General features: G+C 54.1%; 6 protein-coding genes across 6 annotated transcripts; 4 read left to right on the plus strand and 2 right to left on the minus strand.

The window, feature by feature from the left end:
• The first annotated feature begins 307 nt into the window (after positions 1-307).
• SODALDRAFT_330021 (para-hydroxybenzoate-polyprenyltransferase) lies at positions 308-1914 on the plus strand. Its single transcript, XM_028611099.1, has 2 exons — positions 308-377; positions 575-1914. Exon 2 carries the CDS (start codon positions 656-658, stop codon positions 1808-1810), a length of 1155 nt encoding a protein of 384 aa, XP_028468117.1. The 5' UTR covers positions 308-377; positions 575-655; the 3' UTR covers positions 1811-1914.
• Positions 1610-2868, minus strand: SODALDRAFT_330022 (40S ribosomal protein S23). Its single transcript, XM_028611100.1, has 2 exons — positions 2439-2868; positions 1610-2259 (listed from the first exon to the last, which is right to left on the minus strand). Exons 1-2 carry the CDS (start codon positions 2683-2685, stop codon positions 2081-2083), a joined length of 426 nt encoding a protein of 141 aa, XP_028468118.1. The 5' UTR covers positions 2686-2868; the 3' UTR covers positions 1610-2080.
• SODALDRAFT_356283 (hypothetical protein) lies at positions 2849-5387 on the plus strand (the record flags this gene model as incomplete). Its single annotated transcript, XM_028613894.1, has 9 exons — positions 2849-2927; positions 3092-4091; positions 4144-4269; positions 4337-4407; positions 4488-4559; positions 4669-4713; positions 4749-4792; positions 4868-5193; positions 5276-5387. 9 exons carry the CDS (start codon positions 2849-2851, stop codon positions 5385-5387), a joined length of 1875 nt encoding a protein of 624 aa, XP_028468119.1.
• SODALDRAFT_93478 (hypothetical protein) lies at positions 5338-6154 on the plus strand. Its single transcript, XM_028615798.1, has one exon. The coding sequence runs from the start codon at positions 5588-5590 to the stop codon at positions 6041-6043; it is 456 nt and encodes a 151-aa protein (XP_028468120.1). The 5' UTR covers positions 5338-5587; the 3' UTR covers positions 6044-6154.
• A 761-nt stretch (positions 6155-6915) lies between these two features.
• SODALDRAFT_330025 (hypothetical protein) lies at positions 6916-10911 on the plus strand. Its single transcript, XM_028611101.1, has 6 exons — positions 6916-7609; positions 7673-9409; positions 9990-10076; positions 10290-10452; positions 10537-10648; positions 10851-10911. The coding sequence occupies exons 1-5, from the start codon at positions 7289-7291 to the stop codon at positions 10551-10553; spliced, it is 2325 nt and encodes a 774-aa protein (XP_028468121.1). The 5' UTR covers positions 6916-7288; the 3' UTR covers positions 10554-10648; positions 10851-10911.
• A 413-nt stretch (positions 10912-11324) lies between these two features.
• Positions 11325-12452, minus strand: SODALDRAFT_271400 (adenylate kinase; the record flags this gene model as incomplete). Its single annotated transcript, XM_028607769.1, has 4 exons — positions 11325-11751; positions 11937-12091; positions 12173-12225; positions 12302-12452. 4 exons carry the CDS (start codon positions 12450-12452, stop codon positions 11325-11327), a joined length of 786 nt encoding a protein of 261 aa, XP_028468122.1.
• Positions 12453-12794: the final 342 nt, after the last annotated feature.

A 12794-nucleotide genomic window follows, 5' to 3' on the forward strand; every position in this document is an offset into this window, starting at 1 on the left:
TCATCATTCTCACGTGATATATCCACAAGCAATCATGGCTCTGAAAGGATAGTTGCTTGCCCAAACAGCCCCATGCAACATTTCATACTAAAATCTGCCTTCAGTTATACGAAAGAGCATGATTGTTGATACAGATGCAAGCTTGGCTTATCTTGTTTTGATCCTGATGAGATGTTGTGTACCAAATATGTACGGTTACTCTGGATGTCGCGATATCTGGCTGATGACTAAGGAGACATCCGAGCGTCACGGAGTAATACCCCGTGCTCGGAACTACGAACTGGCTCCCTTCTGAAGAAAGTTCATATTGATCTACAGATGGGACAGCAACTTGATGTGTGCTTGACTACTGGAAGTCCCAGGCTTGATATGACCAGGTGAGTTGTATTCTCTTTTAGAACTGAGGCAGCAAAAATCACGGGAAACTCGACTTTTTTTCTTTTTCTTTTTCTTTTTCTTTTTTTTTGTCAAAAAAAAAACAGCAGTTCTGTCCAATCATCATGAGTCTCGAGCTCTTGAGATTTCAGAACCGACACCGTTCCTCTGCGACAAGTAGAGACTAAAGCATCAATAGGACCATTCGATGAGGGCGCCCAGGCTCATGAAGGGCCCCTCGTGGGCGGGTTGCCTTGCGCGAACCAGCAAGGCTTCGTCAATGGCACCCGGGTTGAGACCGGTCTTCTCACTCGCATCTTCACATGTCGCACCCAAGACGGCGCGGGTACCAGCTTCTCACCGCTGTCTCGACGTTGCCCTGACACATTCCCTCGCAAGGCGTGTATCAACAGCTGCCTCTCCGGAAACACCGAGTCCTCTCCCAACCCAGCCGCTCTACTCGCCTCCCACGTCGGGGATCCTGTCTCTCCTTCCAAAGTCATGGGTCCCCTATGCCGAGCTCATTCGCATCGACAAGCCCACCGGCACCTACTACCTCTTCTTCCCCTGTCTGTTCTCGACGCTTCTAGCCGCCCCAATGGCAACGCCAATGGCTACCCCGGGGTCGGTCATCGGAACGACCGCCCTCTTTTTCGCCGGCGCCCTCATCATGCGAGGCGCTGGCTGCACCATCAACGACCTCTGGGACCGCAACCTGGACCCTCACGTGGCCAGGACCAAGTTCCGGCCCATCGCCCGCGGTGCCATCACCCCCTTCAACGGCCTGGTTTACACCGGTGCTCAGCTGCTCGCCGGGCTTGGCATCCTCCTCCAGTTCCCGACCTCATGCCTCTTCTACGGCATCCCGAGTCTGCTTTTCGTTGCCAGTTACCCCCTGGCCAAACGAGTCACCTACTACCCCCAGTTCGTCCTCGGGCTGACTTTCTCCTGGGGCGCCATCATGGGATTCCCCGCCCTGGGCCTGGACCTCCTTTCCAACTCGGCCGCCCTGACGGCCGCCGCTTGCCTGTACACTTCGAATATCGCCTGGACCGTCTTGTATGACATGATCTACGCACACATGGACATCAAGGACGATGCCAAGGCCGGCATCAAGAGCATTGCCCTCAAACACAATGCCGACACGAAGAAGGTCCTGACCGGCCTCGCTGCCGTCCAGATTGGCCTCCTCGGTGCTGCTGGTGTCGCCGCCGGAGCAGGGCCGGCCTTCTTCGTGGGGAGCTGCGGTGGCGCCTTGGTGACGCTCGGGGTCATGATCAAGCGCGTCAACCTCAAGAGCGTCAAGGACTGCTGGTGGTGGTTCGTCAACGGCTGCTGGCTGACGGGTGGCGCCATCAGTTTGGGCCTAGCGGTCGATTATGCTGTACGATATAGCCAGGAGGGCAAGACGGAGGAATCGGAGCCAACTGCTTAGGTAGAAGGGGGCCCTGTGTATCATAAGTAGCATACAGCAGTGTTGTACACATAGATGGCATATCAAACAAGTAGCATTTCCAGGCCAACACAGCGGCGAGCCAAGGGTTTCATGATCTTTTTGTTTTTGTTTGTTTTTCATTCATTGACCATGTCTGCCTTCCAAGTGTAACAGGACCGTAACCCTATGATCCATGCCAATGCAAAGCGTGAACTCCGAGTGCCGAATTGTTTTCCCTTCTCTACCAACCCCGACGCTTGACCTGCTTGTTTACGAGCGGGGCTTCTCCTTCTTCTCCTTCCACAGAGAGAGCAGACCGACACCAGAGACCTTGACGACCTTGAAGCGAACACCGGGAATATCACCCTTGGCCTTGCCCTTGCGACCGAAACCGGCCAGGAGGACCTCGTCGTTCTCGTCGACGAAGTTCAAGCAACCGTCGTTGGGGACTAAAGAAGAGAACTGTTGTCAGCAATGGGCTGTTCGTACCGCACTAAGCTTCCCCCCCCCGCCCCCCCTTCTCACGCCCATTCAAGCAATATCTTCCCGACCACTTATTTTCCCATTGCCACAATTCATGTCCAACCACACCGGGAGAAGACGAGTAAAAGATCGAGGGATGCCGTACCGAAAGCGGTGACCTTCTTGCCGTTCTTGATCAATTGCACACGAACGCACTTCCGGATAGCCGAGTTGGGCTGCTTGGCTTCGACGCCGACCTTCTCGAGAACGATACCCTTGGCGTGGGAAGAGCCACCGAAGGGCGAGGACTTGTAGGCAGTGCCCAGAGCACGCTTCTTGTATCCCAAGTCCGCCCAGCGGTTCTCCTTTCGGTTGAGGCGCAGCTTGCGCGCCGCGTTAAGTCCGCGAGCCATGATTGCTATAGGGGCTTCGTCAGTTTCACAAAGTCCCAAGTCACCGATTATCGCAGTCGTAGACGCCGGGGAGAAGACAATTCGGGCGATCGGTATTCGAAAAACTCGACAGTTTCCAAGGGAGAGCGGCCGTACGTACCGATGGGGTGAGGGTATCGCGGTGATGACTTGCTTGGTGGGTGGTGACGGGCGTGGCAACAAAAAGTTCGCGGGAGGGAGGTCAACTGAGGCGGATCCGAATGGTTGAGGTTTTTGGTAGGGCTTGCCCTACCCAGTGCGCAGGACGAGCGTCAAGTTCACGTGACTAATCGTTGGCGAGATAAGATAAGATGACATAACAATATTTGGGTGGGGCTCTCTGATGTCGTCTCCATGAACTCACCAAGGTAGTCACCAATCATTCCAGTGGTCCACTTACTGGTCGGTTCCCGGACCCAGCGCACCTCCGCGTCCAACTTTCGTTTTTATAACGAAGCATCCTCCGGCCAGATGCAATCAACCCCGAGGCGTCCACGCTCGTCGTCTTCAGACAGAGCCTGGGATGGCCATGAGGAATCCAATAATGGCACCGCATCTTCACTGATAAGGACCAGGAGCAGACAACAGCGCGATCTTCCACCGACCCTCTTCCTCCATCCGTCTCCCGCTGCATCCCATGCATCGATCCCGGGAATCACGCCGATGGGCGGGTCGTCGGGTCCCATGCCGCCGTTATCGCAGCCACCGGCAGGTCATCAGCGTGATGGTTCCCTCACGGTCACGATGCCCTCCGCCTCCCGTGCGGTGGGCAACCTGAGCACGCACGAGAGCGCGCGTAGCGCCGATCGGACAGACGCGCTCTGGGCCGAGATGCAAGCCACGTTAGAGGAGGTGGAGCTGTCCGCATCAGGCGGCACGCACGTGTTCGGGCCCGAACACGACCGCAAGCTGGCCGATCTCCGCAAAGCACAGATTGCACTCGCCCAGGCGTGGGCGCGGAGCGAAGCCGACGACGCCATCGGACCGGGCCACCGCGACAACAGCGCTGCTGCCGGCTCGGCTCCCGGCGGGGTGGGTGACGAAGTACGTAATATGAGAAGCGCAGCGCTGGGTGAGACGGCCACTACGCGGAAGAGCGGGGAAGGGACAGATGCGGCGAAAAGCACGGCTGGGACGGGGAGCGCACTTCCCGGGAGCAGTGGGATGGCAGAGGGCCTTGATGCCAGGTTTGAGGAGGGAACCGAGGCGGACATTCTTCTCGCCCGGCGGCGACGGGAGGCAAACGATCGATACTTCCAGCAAGTCAAAGGCGGGGTGTTGGATGTAGTGGCACGGCTGGAGGACGTGGCAGTTGCAATGCGGGCACTCGAACAGGAAACCAAAGATATTTGGGGGGAGGACGGCAGTCTTCCGGGAAGCGCGAAGACGTAATACACGTCTAGGACAGCACGGCCAGGCATTGCATGGCGTTGGACTGAGTTGGTGCTTTTGGCAGGCATTTTCGCATCAATATCTGAGCACAACTTATCACGGCGTCGGAGGAGTTGGTCTATCACTCATGGTCTTCTTGAAACTTGGAGTCTTTGCCCGCACATTTTCCTTCAGGTAGAATCGACCCGACGTAATCGAGGAGGGGGTAACCTTTGCTCTACTAAAAGTACTTTGTCCGCAGTTTGTCCCCCCGACTCGTTATCCTGTCTAACAGTCCGATACCCCTTCGGAAGACCAACAAGAAACTGCGTGGTGCGGAGCAGTTGAACGGATGAGCATTGTGCTTCGTGCCTCGGAATGCCCCACGGCGATCTTCATCTGCACCTGCACAGCCAATGATGTCACGCTGTACACTGTACTTCGTAAAGTGGAAGGAGAGGGCGTCAACGAGTGTCTTACTGGCAGTACGAAGTACAAAGTACACAAGGCGTAACGCACTATCAATTTTCTGGGGAGGTGGAGAAACTGAGTAGTAGCCTCACCAAAACCAAGTGCCGTGACTGGTTCTCCCAGCCGCCTTCCCAACAGGGCAGGTCAAGTATGATATGAAGTACCACCGTGCCAGGCAGCCATAAGTTGCCCCAACATCCCAGTCTCGTCAGGTTCTCCGGCATTCCACCTCTTCCGCCAACATCTCGTTCGATCCGCCGAAACCATTTAAGCGTCAAAGGACCGCATCGACTTCTGACATTCGATCACCACCTACATCAAGGCATTCCGAATTCCCGACTTCCCTACGATATCGCTTGATCTACCCATCGACACCTTTGTATCTCGACATACCCCAACCCAACCCCTCCCCTTCCTCCAAACCAAAGTACCTAGCCACAGTACCCATCACATCACAGTCGCCATGAAGCCCTCCACATTCCTCGTCGCCGCCCTCAGCCTCGTTCCTGGCGCGCTCGCCGTGGATAAGATGAAGAACGTTATCGTCTGGGCGCAGGACGAATCCATCACCGACAGCATGCTCGAGAAAGCCAAGAACGCCATCATCGAAGCTGGTGGTAAAGTCACCCACGTCTATACCCTTATTCGGTACGCCCCTCTTTCAGACTTTCCAGTGGCGTTTTTGAATCGAGAATGGACTGGTAAATGTACTGACTCGCGAGATGACCAGGGGCTTCGATGCCGTCGCACCCGCCAAGGCGCTGGAAGTCGTCCAGGCCTTCGACGCCGGAATCAAGATTGAGGAGGACCAAACGGTTACTATCTACGAAGACGAGAACTAAGACGCCAACCGCTTTGCAGGTGTTGGTTTTGGAATCCCGCCCTTGGTTTTAGGGAAAAGCGGATTGACGGTTGAACGAATGTAATGCACGATACCAGACAGAAGTGGGCAACGGATTGGATTGAGGGCGGGAGGCCGACACATTCGTTTTAACCGGAGTCACTGGCGTCAGGAGTTATCTTCAGCACTTTACCGAAATAAATGTCACTGTGCCGAATTCGTATGGCCTCGATGTTTCGTCCGATGCCATCCATGAATGAGCTCTCCGATCAAGGCCAATCTCGGTTTGTGCAATCCACAACTTATCTCACGAGGTGTACTCTCTACACCCGTTTCGCCAATGCGTTGTTTCTGGTGGGAGTGCGGGGATGGGTGAAGGGAGTCGGTAGTCACGTACGACGTACATCAAAAACGGATTATCGGAGCACCGTTCATGCGAGCTTTTTTGTGTGTTTGCATTTCCTGAAGTTCAGGGTGGTTACGACGCAACCAAGCCGTACTGTAAAAGTATTGCTACTGCGTCCTACCTTGTTTCGCACTTGGGAGCCAAAATCTGGGTTTCCTGATGGGATGGATGATCAGAACATACGAAGTAAAGCCCGATACCTAGATCAAAATTACAGGCACCTGGAGGATGCGCGTCAGGTTCCCGACTAGTGTTTCTGACATTTCGACTTTGTATTAATTGGGAAGATTGGTGGATCACAGAGGAGGCCAGAGCGTTGTGAGAGATGATAGGTATTTGACGACATGGAATCAGCACCACTACGAACAGTTATGCAACGAAACTCGTCTTGGGATAATCAAATTAAACCGGGGAGGGACAATAATCCAAATGGCATTCGTACACCTACATACGACGTAAGCACTGCCTTATTCTCAAGAACTCTCAAGACCCAGTGAAGTGAGTATCGGACAGCGCGTGGTCCTTTCCAAGTCGAATCCGGTGAATCCCTGTCGATGTCGATGGGCGACTTGAAGGCCAACAAAGCGATGATGAGACAGACATGAATTTACTAGGATACCTATAAAAACAACTTTGATGAACGTCTCAACTGGGAACAAGACATCTTTCTTCGACGACTACTTTGTACATTCATACTCGGCCAGTGTTCTGGCACAAGGGGACTTGTCATTCATCTTTGACTGTCAGTCAACATACGGTAATGCGGAGTATGTGGTACTTACATCGTGTTACTTGCTCTGCTCACATTAATGTAGAAGATACTTAAGGATACGAATGTCCATTTAACTTAAGGTTGTCCGTACCTCTCATCATGCACGTGCTGCAGGGACAGGGACCTCCCCCACGCCCCTTTGCAGCGACCCCAGTCAGCCGGTTTCAACCTAATTATTCGTCGTACCCGTAACAAAGGAAACAGTGCTGAAAAGACGTGACGAGATGTGTAATTACAAAGTACATCGTACTTTGTACGTCTCCGAGTACAATGTCCTCGTCCCAAATCAACCGAAGGAAGAGAAGCTTGGACCTTTAAACAACGTCTTTAACAGCTTCCAAACAGAATCACTGTCTCTGCACAACGTTGCTTCTTCGTTCTCTTCGTTCCTGTTCATGCCTTGTCCAAAAACACCACCTCTGTCTCTGCCTCGTGGCACACTCTCGAGATGGCACATAAATAACCGCCCTGCTCAAACTTAACTTGATTCCAACAATCCGTTCCGAGTTCCAATCACCACACAAATCGACTACCGCATACCACCACCACCACCACCACCACGAGCATGCTTGAACTTTCCGACAGTTCAAGTGTGCCTTTTGTAACCTGACGACAAGTACAACAATAACAACATCAAGACCAATTTCGAACCTGTACTTATTGGTTCCCCCACCGCCGTGGTCGTCGACGCCTTTCTGCGGCGCTGCGACAGACACAGCCCACCATGACATTCAGCAAAGGGGCGCAGGACGCCCTCCGCCTGTGGGCGAATACATTTTCTTTATCACGCAATGCCTGCTCAGTTGAGGATTTTTACGATGGCTTGCTACTGTCAGAGATGCTTGCTGACCTAGATCAAACTTATGACACCGCCGGCATCGATTCCGACCCCCGGCAATCACTCGCCAAGAAGAGGAACCTCCAACATGTCTACAAAGGCCTAGTTAAGTTGATCAACCTGGAATGTCCTGGCCTCAACCGCCAGGCCAGAATTGCCAACTTTCGCGCCACCGCCTCCAACCCCGATGCCGAGGGTATCTGCAAGGTATGCTCTCGTAGGACCTGTACCCGCATTGAACAACACACTCTGACATATGCCGCCCTTCAGATTCTGTCCCTACTATTTGCCGTTGCCATGCTTGGCAGCAACAATGAGCGATTCGTTACTCGCATCACGCGGGACATCACCGACAAGCCCGCGCTTTCCATCCTCCAAAAGATTACCGTGGAAATGAAGGCCGAGATAGAAGACGCCGAAGCCAACCTCGACACAGACCCCGACGCCGACGACGCCCGCCAGTTGGCCCGGGATCCCGACCTCGCGCTGGAGGAGGAGAATGCCTCTCTCATGTCCCAGCTCGACAGGAAGATGAAGCTCCTCGCTGACATGGAAACTCGGTTAGCTCACCTACAGGAGAGTTACGAGAGCCTGAAGGAGGAGGCCGCACGGCAAGCGAGAGAGCTTGAGGATTTCCACAACGCTCAAAGCGGCGCCGCCTCACAGGTCATCCAGGCACTCGAGGCCAAGATCCGGGAGCAGGACGAGCTCATCGCCAGCCATGAGGCCCAGGCCGAGGAGTTCCGCATCGCCCGTGAGCGGCTTGCCGGTGAGATTTCAAGCCTCTCCAGCAGGGCGAACAAGGCCGACGACCTCGAGGACGAGGTCAACGTGCTGCGCTATCGCAATGACGAGCTCAGCCGGAAGGCCAACGTGGTCGAACGCTACCGGCAGAAGCTCGAGGCCCAGGGCGACCTGCAAAAGGAGATCGACAACCTCATGTACGAGAGGGAACAGATGCAGCGCGACCTCCTCGACTACGAAAAAATCCTGAAGCGGAACGAGGCCCTGGAGGACACGAACAACAAGTATGCCTCAAAGCTCCAGGACTACGAGACCCAGTTCATCGAGATGGACACCACCAGAAAACGCGAGTACTCCGAGATGCTTCACCTCCGGGAACTCCTGAGGACCCTCGAGGCGCAGCGCAAGTCGGATGAGGAATTCATCAGCGAACTGCAGGACCAGATTAACAACGGAGGCGTCCATTCCATCGGCAGCAAGTCTTCCGAGTTCACCAACCCCGGCTTCAACCTCGAGCAGGAGCTGGAGAACGCCAAGGACGTCGCCCCTAACCTCAGCCTCGAAATCTCGCGCCTCAAGGCCGAGAACCAGATGCTACGCAGCACCGCAGGCTCCGGGCCTGAGGTCGCCCGCCTGCGACACGAACTGGAGGGCGAGCGTACTCAGCACAAGAGGCTGCAGGAGAAGTACCGCAACGTCTACGAGAAGCGGAACGCCGCCGACGCCCAGGTCTCGGCCCTGATGCAAGACCTGCCCCAGGAAAGGTTAGTTCAATGGGTCGAGCGCTTACACCCCAGCGGCCACGGCAAGTTGAGAATACTCACGCAGGAATACTTTAGCACCAAGGTGTTCAACGAACTCAAGTCGCAGCTCAAGAAGGCCGAGGAGGAGCTCAAGGCGGAGCGGGAATTGGCCAGGGACTTGCGAAACAAGATCCTCGATAGGGACCGCGAGATCCTGTCCGCTCGGACCGACCTCTCCGCCGTCGAGAAGGACAGCGCCGAGGCCCTGGAGGAGCTGAAGGCCACCGACAAGCTGATCTCCTCTTCGCTGCAGGAGGAACTCGAAGCACTCCGCCTCGAGTACAAGAACATGTCTAACGACGCCGACGAGGCGCAGAGAGCGTTGGTCAAAGCGCTCCTCGAGAAGGACAACCTTCGAAAGGAAATCGATTTGGCCAAGGATCAGAGCGTCAGCTCTGACGCTTTGAAGAGCAACGAGAAGATCAAGCAGCTACGTGCCCGGTTGCAAGAACGCAACGAGGTGAGTTCTTCTTCTACTACTACTACTGCTACTACTTCTTCTTCCTTGTCATTTCGTCGTCGTCGCCGTCGTAGTTGGACGGCCCGCGCTGCGCGCTACACTCGGGAGCACATTCTTCTGTCGTTGCCCTCTCACGGTTCCGAGACTGGCGACCTGGCCAGGCCCCCTTTGTTCCTCGAGGACGTCGCTGCTGCGTGGAACAAGCCTGCTCCTCCCGCAGCTGTTCTGCAAGACAGCTACCCCCAGGCTCGGCCCCCTTCCCCTCCCATCCCCGTCGCCTTTTCTAACTCCTCCCCCTACTCCACGTATCGCGCCCACGAATCCATTTCCTTGATTTCGCCGTCCCCTTCGCCGCCGGCTTCGCAGCCTCCCATTCCTCAGGCTCTTCTTCCCCCAACCCCGAAGAAACGCGAGTCGTGGCTCCCTTGGAAAGTCATTCGTCCTCGAAGTCGAGGGAAATGAGGTGGCAGGTGGACTTTGTTTCTTCTCTTGATGGAAGTTGACATGGAACATGTATCATCGCATCTTGTAAATGGACGATGGAAAGTACTGACATTTTGTTTTTCTTTTTCTTTACTAGCAACTGGAAAAGGCGGAACGCGACAGACATGATCTTATGAGGAAGCTCAAAGCTTCGCAGGATGGAAGCGCAGCGTTGGCGCAAAAGGTATGTTTCAATCAAATTTCCCTTGCAAATAAAATCATCTCTACTGTGCTACTCTCTTCGTGTTATTGTCGCATTGTGTTTGCAACGTGTGATTCTCTTGGTGGACTCCCACCCGGCTCGTGTTCAGGCGAGATCACTTTCGTCCTACAAAGACGACAGACACATGGTGATATGCCAGGCTTGCTGATCCTGTAAAACCCCACGTATATATAGGCCCAGAGCGACCAGATCATCAAGAACCTCCAGAGGGAAAACGCCCTTGTCACCACCGCCTGGTACGATCTCACCAGCCGGTTGCAAAGCAACCACGTCGTTCTACAAAGGCGTAACGATGTGCCTCGAAGCTGGTTGAACAAGCAGAGACAAATGGTCAACGGTATGGATGAATGATCTATCTCTCGTTCCGGATGGAGAATTCAACTGAAGAACTTACGCACTGACTTTGCATCTCGTCCGATAGCCACACCAAGGAAATGACGAATACATGCCACTACACTAACGTTCCAACGAAGCCAGGAGGATCATCTCACCCTGGACGTATTTATATCCCCTAATAGATTCATGATATATAGGTATGGCGCCCGCGCCCATTGCATAGCGTCACAAGAGGAAAGATGAAAGGAAGACGAGGGAAGAGGCATTTCGTCATGTCCTGCATCTGTGCGAGTCTCCATCAGCATCTACACTGGACTTCTTGTTTTTAAGCGATACCCCTCGCATCGAGTTTACTTCATTACGGCTAATCAAGAATTATTACCATTGCGACGTCTATAGCAGACAATAGCCAGTCGAGGAAGAGGCAGCAAAGATTCCAACGCAAACAGTGACGTCCCATCCAACCGCAAGCTTAGATTGAGATTTGCCTGAGACATGGCAAAGATAGATACTACATACAGGGCGTGATAAAGGGGTTTCTCTAATTGATACATTGAATCCGTCATCTCCAAGACATCAACAGCGGGTAACTCGTAGGTCAGGGACCCTAAGCGTTCGCTGACGTTGAAAATGCGGTTCCCAGTCGATTTTAGTAGAATCCCGTTCCAGCTCGAGCTTAGGAGCTGCACACGGGTTCTGTTTGCTTCCGTTGCCACAGCGACTTCCGCCCTCTTGATCTATTAAATCTAGGCATGACGACTGGGGCTAAAGAGTTGGGGAAAAAGAAAAAAAAAGGGTGGGCTCATGACGCATCCATGCCGGGGGTGTGGAGCAAGTCCGGGAATTTTTTTCGTTCGTGCATATAATTTTCGTTTAGCTGTCACCAGCCTTGCGCTGCTCGTGGAAGATGCTGAGCAGGCTCTTCCAGACTTGGCCAGGGGGCTGGGATGCGTCGATGCCCTTCCAGATACCGGACTTCTGGTAGTAGTTCACGACGGGGGTGGTCTGGGCGTGGTAGGTCGCGAGACGCTTCTTGAGGGCCTCGGGGTTGTCGTCGCTGCGCTGGACGAGCGGCTCGCCCGAGACGTCGTCCTTCATGTACTCCTTGGGAGGGTTGAAGGTGCTGTGGTACGTGCGGCCCGAGGCCGGGTGGATGAGGCGGCCAGTGATGCGGGCGACGAGGAGTGAGTCGTCGATCTGCAGCTCGACGGCGTGCTGGAGCGTCTGGTTGCGCTCCTGGAGCATCTTGTCGAGACCCTCGGCCTGGGGGACTGTCCTTGGGAAGCCGTCAAGAATGAATCTGAGTTGGGGAGCCGTGTTAGCGAGGAACAATTCGGCTGTTACACGACACAGGGGAAAAAGAAAAGCTTTGGAGGGAAGTGTGGAACGGAACAAATAAGGGAAAGACAAAAGAAGAAGAAAGCGAAAGAAAGAAAAAAGGAAAGAAAAAAGGAAAGAAAAAGAAAAAAAAAGCGTCAGACGTACCCTCCCTTGCACTCCTTGTTGTTGTCAAGCTCCTCCTTAATCATGCCAATGACGATATCATCACTGACGAGGCCGCCCTGGTCCATGATCTTCTTGGCCTCTCGGCCGAGCGGAGTCTTCTTCGCGACCTGCGACCGCAGCATATCACCGGTGGCCTAAACGAGAGAAGAACCAACGCATGTCAGTGAAGGTCCAACGGAGTTTCCAGTATCAACTATAGATCCCAACTGACGTACCAGGTGGCAGCAGGAGAAGAGCTCCTTGATCTTGGGTGCTTGTGTGCCCTTGCCTGCGCAAGTTAGCTACCTTGGAGCGATGACTGGGGGCGAAAGAAACGCAGTAGCATTTAGAGAAGCTCAACATACCAGCACCAGGAGGGCCGATGAGAATCATGCGGATTTCTTCGGCGGTCTTTCCTGATGTGCCGAAAGACTTTTGCTCCAGGTTCTTGATCCGCAGCTCGAGCGCCTCGAGCTTGCTGTTCAGTGCCTTGACTTCATCCTCGGCAATACCCATTTTTGGCGAAGCTTCAAGAGCAAGTTGGAAAAGCCAGATAAAGGGAAGCAAGAAGTAGGCAAAAGTCTTGGACCGCAGGAATTGAGTTGCGGGAGGCGGGTGAGAGACAAGGGGATATAGGAAAGGGCGTCGAGTTGGGTTGTCGTGGAGGATCGCGAAGAAGTCGACGGGAGAAGGAAAAATAATTGCGAAAGCCAGGTTTCTAGGACGAGGCCGAAGCTTAGTACGCGGGATGTACTTGGAAGGGATCCTGATCTGGCAGGATGTGGGTCAAGGTGCCATCATTTGATTCCTCAGGTACCGGGACGGGAGTACGACTACGAAGTAAGGTAATTATTACGG

This window comes from Sodiomyces alkalinus (assembly GCF_003711515.1).
Source record: "Sodiomyces alkalinus F11 unplaced genomic scaffold SODALscaffold_2, whole genome shotgun sequence".
NCBI lineage: Eukaryota > Fungi > Ascomycota > Sordariomycetes > Glomerellales > Plectosphaerellaceae > Sodiomyces > Sodiomyces alkalinus.